The following is an 8,388-nucleotide window of genomic DNA, read 5'->3' as shown; positions in this document are numbered from 1 at the left end:
GGATTGTGAGAGATCGCGATGACGAATTTCAAATGATGCGACATGTTGTATTGTTGCTGCTTCTGTGTGGATCCATGATTGTGGTAAGTTTTGGTGGTGTTTGGGGTGTTTTGGGGGTGTTTTAGTGTGTTTTGGGATGTTATTGGGTGTTTTGGGGTGTCTGGGAGTGTGGAAGTGTGTTTTGGGGTGTTAAAGTGTTATTTGGTGTGTTTTGGGGTGTTTTAGTGTGTTTTGGGTTGTTTTGGGGTGTTGTAGGGTGTTCTGGGGTGTTTTGGGATGTTATTGGGTGTTTTGGGGGTGTGGAAGTGTGTTTTGAGGTGTTTTGGGGGTGTTTTGGGGTGTTTTGTGATGTTTTGGGTGTGGAAGTGTGTTTTTTGAGGTGTTGTGGGGTGTTTTAGTGTATTTTGGGGGTGTTTTAGTGTGTTATGGAATGTTTAAGTATTTTTGGTGTGTACTTCTCAAAATATATCACCCACTTCTTCCCACTCCACTCCTCTCACCAAACAGCCAACTCTTTCAGCCCTCCTCACTAAACAGCCCTCTCCCAGGCCTCTCACCTCTCACCCATTCTCCTCTCTCCCACACCTCTCCCACACCCTCTCACTCCTCCCACACCCTCTCTCTCCCTCTCACAGCTGGAAAAACACACAAAAACACACACAACTTCTCAAACACACCAACATTTTCAACCCTCCCTCACTAAACAGCCCTCTTTCAGCCTCTCCCAGCCCTCTCCCAGGCCTCTCACCCACTCTCCCTCTCTCCCACACCTCTCCCACACCCTCTCACTCCTCCCACACCCTCTCTCTCCCTCTCACAGCTGGAAAAACACACAAAAACACACACTTCTTCTCAAAAACACCAACATTTTTTTCAACCCTCCCTCACGAAACAGCCCTCTTTCAACCTCTCCCAGCCCTCTCCCAGGCCTCTCACCCACTCCCCCTCTCTCCCACACCTCTCCCACACCCTCTCATGCCTCCCACACACTCTCTCTCCCTCTCACAGCTGGAAAAACACACAAAAACACACACAACTTCTCAAAAACACCAAACATTTTTCAACCCTCCCTCACCAAACAGCCCTCTTTCAGCCTCTCCCAGCCCTCTCCCAGGCCTCTCACCCACTCTCCCTCTCTCTCCAGGGGTTCGCGCTGTGCATGTGGACGCTGGTGACCGAGGAAGTCAATGGTGTGTACATAGAATTGGTGTTTCTGGATATAGTGTTGAATTTTGGCCAAGGATTTTTCACGGCTGCAATCTTTGGTCTAGACACTCGACTGGTGCTCGTTCCTCTGCTGAGGTGGTGGCGGCGCTGCAGGGGCCTGGCTGAGGTAAGGAGGGGTGTAAGGGGGTGTTTGAGTGTGTTATGTTTGTTTTGGGGTGTTTTTGAGTGTGTTTGATTGTTTTGAAGTTTTATTGAGTGTTTTAAAGTGTTTTTGGGGTATTTAAGTGTGTTTGGGGTGTTTTTGGGTGTTTCTGAGTGTGTTTGAGTGTTTTGGGGGTGTTTTGTGGTGTTTTTGAGTGTTGAGTGTGTTTTAGGGGTGTTTGAGTGTGTTTTTGAGTGTTTTTGAGGTGTTTTAAGCGTGTTTTGTGGTGTTTGAGTGTTTTGGGGGGTTTTTGTGTGCTTTTGGGTGTATTGGGGTGTTCTGCTCTCTCTCTCTCTCTCTCTCTCTCTCTCTCTCTCTCTCTCTCTCTCTCTCTCTCTCTCTCTCTAAAAACATCAATTTTCTCACATTTTCCTCCTCTGAACCACTCAAAACTACTCTCTCTCTCTCTCTCTCTCTCTCTCTCTCTCTCTCTCTCTCTCTCTCTCTCTCTCTCTCTTTATTTATTTATTTATTTATTTATCTCTCTCTCTCTCTCCCCCCCCCCAGGTGGTGGTGCCGCGGTGGGAGGAGCTGGACCCAGTGACAAGGCAGACCTGTGACCAGTTCACCAGTTACCACATGGACAAGTGTGTGAAGGACATTGTGAGGGACAGAAGGTGAGAGGGAGAGAGAGAGAGAGAGTGTAACCTAATTCCAAAGACATCCATACCCTTAAAACACACCCAAAACACTCAAAAACACACAAAAACACACAAAACACACAAAACACTAAAACACAAAACACACAAAACACAAAACACACAAAACACACAAAACACACACACAACACACAACAACACACAAAACACACACAACACACAAAAACACACAAAAACACAAAACACACAAAACACACACAAAACACACAAAACACACAAAACACACAAACACAAAACACACAAAACACAAAACACAAAACACACAAAACCCCACAAAAACACACACAAAATACACAAACACCCAAAACACACACTAAAATACAAAACACCCAAAACACACACAAAAACACACAAAACACCAAAACACACCAAAACACAAAACACACCACAAAACACACAAAACACCAAAACACACAAAACACACAAAACACCACAAAACACACCAAAACACAAAACACAAAACACAAAACACCCAAAACACAAAAACACAAAACACAAAAAACACACAAAAAACACCACAAAACACACAAAACACCCCAAAACACCACAAAACACACAAACACACAAAACCACACAAAACCACAAAAAACACACAAAACACACAAAACACACAAAACACACAAAAACACCCATAAACACACAAAACCCCACAAAACCACACAAAACCACCCCAAAACCCCACAAAACCACACAAAAACACCCCAAAACACCTCAAACCCCGAAACCTCACTTAACCTAACCTAACCCACCAGATGGCGTCTCCAGAACCTCACCAGTGTCTTTATTGGCAAAGAACTCGTAGATTGGCTCATTCTGGTTGGACTGGCCAGCGATCGGACGGAGGCAGTTAAATATGGCCGCCGTCTCCTCCAGGGGGGAATTATTTGTCACCTGCGGAGGCAACACCACTTCCACGATCAAGCTTTGTTCTATTCCTTCAGGGGTGCTGGTCTATCGACGGGTCAGTGAGAGGGTTGTAGTAGTGGTGGTGGTAGAGAGTGAGTGTGTGTATTTGTGTGATTTATGAGTGGAGGAGGAGGAGGAGGAGGAGGAGGAGGAGGAGGAAGGAAGAAGAGGAGGAGGAGGAGGAGGAGGAGGAGGAGGAGGAGGAGGAGGAGGAGGAGGAGAAAGAGAAAGAGAGAGAGAAAGGAGGAGGAAGAGGAAGACTTAAGCAAGAAAAGAAGAAGAAGAGGAGGAGGAGGAGGAGGAGGAGAATGAAAATTTAGAAGAAGAAGAAGAAGAAGTCACAAGAGAGAGAGAGAGAGAGAGAGAGAGAGAGAGAGAGGTATTTTTATGAGCCATATTAATTAAAATTTCTTGGCTGTGAAATTAGAATGTTTTAGGCGCTACTGTGTGTGTGTGTGTGTGTGTGTGTTTTGAGTGTGTTTGGATGTGTTTCAGTGTGTTTTGAGTGTGTTTGGGTGTGTTTTGAGTTTGATTGGGTGTTTTGAGTGTGTTTGGGTGTGTATTTGGGATGTTTTGAGTGTGTTTGGGTGTTTTGGGTTTTTGAGTGTTTGAATGTTTTTTGAGGGAGAGAGAGAGAGAGAGAGAGAGAATGTGTGTGTGTGTGTGTTTTATTGTATATTACACACACACACACACACACACACACACACACACACACACACACACAAGGATAAAGGTTAGTGTTTTAAAATACAAACGTACACACAGATAAACGCACAAACGGACAAACAAACGTAATTTATTTTTTTAAGCGTGGAGAAAATAAATAAATAAATTAATTAATTAAGGTTGTGAATTGAATAGCACAAACAAACAAACACACAAACACACAAACACAAACGAACAAAAGAACGGAATCAAAACAAACGGAATATTTTTTTAAGTCTGTCTGTCTGTGTGTATGTCTGTCTGTCTGTGTGTCTGTCTGTCTGTCTGTCTGTCTGTCTGTCTGTCTGTGTGTCTGTCTGTCTGTCTGTCTGTTATTATTATTATTATTATTATTATTATTATTATTATTATTATTTCAACCAAAACTAAATTAAATAACTTATATGTATATGTCTGTATGTCTGAATGTCTGTGTGTGTGTGTGTGTGTGTGTGTGTGTGTGTATGTGTGTGAATATCTACATGTGCGTAAGATTGAAATACGTACATGGGCAGAATCTAGTCACCATGTGTGTGTGTGTGTGTGTGTGTGTGTGTGTGTGTGTGTGTGTGTGTGTGTGTGTGTGTAATTTATACCTGTAAGATTATATCGAATAAAATTATTACAATATTAATCTTCATTTTGTAATTACCTGAGTAGTAGTAGTAGTAGTAGTAGTAGTAGTAGTAGTAGTAGTAGTAGTAGTAGTAGTAGTAATACACCTCACAACACCACAAAAACACCCCAAAACACACCAAAACATCCCAAATACACCCAAACACACCAAAACTCATCAAAACACCACAAAACACCGCAAAAACACCACAAAACACCACAAAACACCACAAAACACCACAAAACATCACAAAATCCTCCTTAACATACACCAAACCACATCAATATACACCAAAACACCACAAACACCTCACCAAACACACCCAAACACCCCAGAACACACTAAAACACACCAAACACACCAAAATACACCAAAACACATCAAAACGTCCCAAAAACACACCAAAACACCACAAAAATGCATTTAAATACACCAAAACCTCTCAAAAACACACCAAAACACCCCAAAACAAAGCAAAACCCCCAAAAACGCCACAAAAAACACCAAACACCCCGGAGATAAGTTAAATACATACCTACCTATCTATCTAGGGCACCCCAAACAGCAATATTCCCTAGGGCCCCCAGAGAGGTAGACACGGCCTTACATGCCCCAATATAATCATTTTCCAATCACCCTTGCTATTAAAACCACTTTATTTAACTATTTATCTACCTTTTTACTCACTTTAATTATATTCCTACCATTAATTAAACATTCCTTTATCCATTACTAGCAATATCTACCATTATTTGACCTGTTTGACCATTATTACAGCCATTATTTTGATTTTACTCCATTGAGGCTTTTAAATTTGGCGCGCTGGTGAGTCAAACATTGTGGTGCGCCGAGTCGCTGCGCCGCGGGTCGAACAGGCCAGTCACGTGACCTGACGTCCTGCCCGTGTCCGATTCCCTTCATTGACCTCATAAATTCATAAATACTTTAATAAATCGTCTATTTCTGATTTATTTCTCTCATTATGGTGTTTTGTTTATTATTTTTTTTAGTTTTTTTTTATCTTTTTGTTTTTTTTCAAGTGTTTGGTGTGTTTTAATCATTTGTTATGGGAAATACGTTTTGTGTTTCTCTCTCTCTCTCTCTCTCTCTCTCTCTCTCTCTCTCTCTCTACGGGAATGCTATTATTTTATACATTTTAATACATTTCCTTGATTTTAGCGTTAGAAAACCACCCTCTCTCTCTCTCTCTCTCTCTCTCTCTCTCTCTCTCTCTCTCTACGGAATGCTATTATTTTATACATTTTAATACATTTTCTTGATTTTGGCGTTAGAAATCCACCCTCTCTCTCTCTCTCTCTCTCTCTCTCTCTCTCTCTCTGCATACGAGTGTTATATAAATAGACTATTGCATCTTAACGCCACAATATCAATACATTTTCCATCTCTGTCTTAATTTCACGTCAATTTTGCAATATTAAGATGAAAAACGCTTTATTTTTTAACTGTGACTGTCTTGCAAGGCCACAGACATGACTGGCGGGGTTCACAAGACTGTTTCTCCAGTTAATAGTGTAGATTGTCTGTTAATTTGCCACCAGAACCTTAAAAACACCCTTAAAAACCCTTAGAACTTTAAATAGAGCCTTAAAAATGTAGATATACTGTTAACTCGCCACTAGAACCTTAAAAACACCCTTAAAACCCTTAGAACTTTAAATAGAGCCTTAAAATGTAGATATACTGTTAACTCGTCACTAGAACCTTAAAAACACCATTAAAACCCTTAGAACTTTAAATAGAGCCTTAAAAATGTAGATATACTGTTAACTCGTCACTAGAACCTTAAAAACACCCTTAAAACCCTTAGAACTTTAAATAGAGCCTTAAAAATGTAGATATACTGTTAATTTGCCACCAGAACCTTAAAAACACCCTTAAAAACCCTTAGAACTTTAAATAGAGCCTTAAAAATGTAGATATACTGTTAACTTGCCACTAGTACCTTAAAAACACCCTTAAAAACCCTTAGAACTTTAAATAGAACCTTAAAAATGTAGATATACTGTTAACTCGCCACTAGTACCTTAAAAACACCCTTAAAAATCCTTAGAACTTTAAATAGAGCCTTAAAAATGTAGATATACTGTTAACTCGCCACTAGAACCTTAAAAACACCATTAAAACCCTTAGAACTTTAAATAGAGCCTTAAAAATGTAGATATACTGTTAACTCGCCACTAGAACCTTAAAAACACCCTTAAAAACCTTTATAACTTCAACTAGACCCCTTAAACTGCAGAAATGTAGTTAATTTGCCTCTAGAATCTTAAAAACACCCTTAAAAACCCTTAGAACTTTAAATAGAGCCTTAAAAATGTAGATATACTGTTAATTTGCCACCAGAACCTTAAAAACACCCTTAAAAACCCTTAGAACTTTAAATAGAGCCTTAAAAATGTAGATATACTGTTAACTCGTCACTAGAACCTTAAAAACACCCTTAAAAACCCTTAGAACTTTAAATAGAGCCTTAAAAAATGTAGATATACTGTTAACTCGTCACTAGAACCTTAAAAACACCCTTAAAAACCCTTAGAAATTTAAATAGAGCCTTAAAAGTGTAGATATACTGTTAATTTGCCACCAGAACCTTAAAAACACCCTTAAAACCCTTAGAACTTTAAATAGAGCCTTAAAAATGTAGATATACTGTTAATTTGCCACCAGAACCTTAAAAACACTATTAAAAACCCTTAGAATTTAAATAGAGCCTTAGAAATGTAGATATACTGTTAACTCGCCATTAGAACTTTCAAAACACCATTAAAACCCTTAGAACTTTAAATAGAGCCTTTAAACTGCAGAAATGTGGTTAATTTACCTCTAGAACCTTAAAAACACCCTTAAAAACCCTTAGAACTTTAAATAGAGCCTTAAAAATGTAGATATACTGTTAACTCGACACTAGAACCTTAAAAACACCCTTAAAAACCCTTATAACTTCAACTAGACCCTTAAACTACAGAAATGTTGTTAATTTGCCTCTATAACCTTAAAAACACCCTTAAAAACCCTTACAATTTTAAATAGACCCTTAAACTGCAGAAATGTTGTTAATTTGCCTCTAGAACCTTAAAAACACCCTTAAAAATCTCGCGCCATTTCAACAAGAACCCTTAAAATGGCATTAGAACCTTAAAAACACCCTTAAAAACCCTTATGACTTCAACTAGAGCCCTTAAAAAGTAGAAATATTGTTAATTTATTACTATAACCTTAAAAACACCATTAGAGAGAGAGAGAGAGAGAGAGAGAGAGACGTTAATAGATAACAGAAAAATAAATAAATAAATAAAACGATAAAAAATAGAGATGAAAATTAGAAAGATATTTAGATTGTCTTTAAAAAAAAAACTTAATAAAACCACGAAAAATATTTGAACTTAATGAAACAATAAATAAATAAATGATTCGCCCCAAATAAACACAATATGGATAATTAGAGCAATTTTCAAGGTCACTGCAGAAATATATAAATAAATTAATTAATCTTAAGTTTTCTCTATCTCCCTTAATATGACCCTTAAAAATTTAGATGTGTGTTAATTAAAAGTCAGATTTGATTAATATGTGCCTTAAAAGTGTCATAGAGTTTGTTGAAAGCCAGTTTATGAGGAGTGAGGGCTGATGTTAATTAAAATTACCTTGTAAACTCTTTTAAACAATGTATGGGACACAATTAGTAGACTTATTAATAAATTTCACACCATTCCTTATCTGGACACCAAATTTAAGGGCCGCAGCACAACGGGAGAAAAACAAATTAAAACGAGGAATGTTGAGGAGGGAACACTGAAATTAACTATTAAAATCCAACAAACGCCATTAAAAATAATCTAAGGACATTTAAAAGGCCAGAAATAGAAATCCCACATCATTCCATATCCGGACACCAAATTTAAGGGCCGCAGCACAACGGGGAAGAGAGAAAAACAGAAATTAAGACGAGGAATGTTGAGGAGGGGGGACTGAAATTAACTATTTTAATTCAACAAACGCCTTTTAAGATAACGTATGGACATTTAAGGGGCCAGAAATATAAATCCCATACCCTGAGCTATTTACACACCAATTTTCGTGGGTGTAGGCAGAAGGGAAGAGGAGAAATA

General features: G+C 38.6%; 1 protein-coding gene and 1 long non-coding RNA gene across 6 annotated transcripts in view; one reads left to right on the top strand and one right to left on the bottom strand.

Moving 5' to 3' along the window:
- The window catches only part of LOC123503265 (integral membrane protein GPR155-like), a 24,803-nt gene extending 21,721 nt beyond the window's left edge, over positions 1 to 3,082 (top strand). For all 5 annotated transcript variants that reach the window (XM_045252893.1, XM_045252901.1, XM_045252926.1 and 2 more), the window contains 4 exons: positions 1 to 83; positions 1,145 to 1,333; positions 1,877 to 1,986; positions 2,781 to 3,082. The exon at positions 1 to 83 is cut by the window's left edge and continues 146 nt beyond it. In XM_045252893.1, coding sequence (XP_045108828.1) covers positions 1 to 83; positions 1,145 to 1,333; positions 1,877 to 1,986; positions 2,781 to 2,997 — 599 coding nt within the window. In that variant the 3' untranslated portion in view covers positions 2,998 to 3,082. The remainder of the gene's footprint in view (positions 84 to 1,144; positions 1,334 to 1,876; positions 1,987 to 2,780) is intronic.
- LOC123503402 overlaps positions 1 to 3,992 on the bottom strand; it is a 17,232-nt gene extending 13,240 nt beyond the window's left edge. Inside the window, exon 1 of the long non-coding RNA XR_006674456.1 lies at positions 3,617 to 3,992. This is a non-coding gene — a long non-coding RNA (uncharacterized LOC123503402). The remainder of the gene's footprint in view (positions 1 to 3,616) is intronic.
- Between the last annotated feature and the right edge of the window lie 4,396 nt (positions 3,993 to 8,388).

This window comes from Portunus trituberculatus, chromosome 2 (genome assembly GCF_017591435.1).
Source record: "Portunus trituberculatus isolate SZX2019 chromosome 2, ASM1759143v1, whole genome shotgun sequence".
Lineage (NCBI taxonomy): Eukaryota > Metazoa > Arthropoda > Malacostraca > Decapoda > Portunidae > Portunus > Portunus trituberculatus.
The sequence above is the reverse complement of the archived record's forward strand: the minus strand, read 5'-3'. Positions and strand labels throughout refer to the sequence as shown.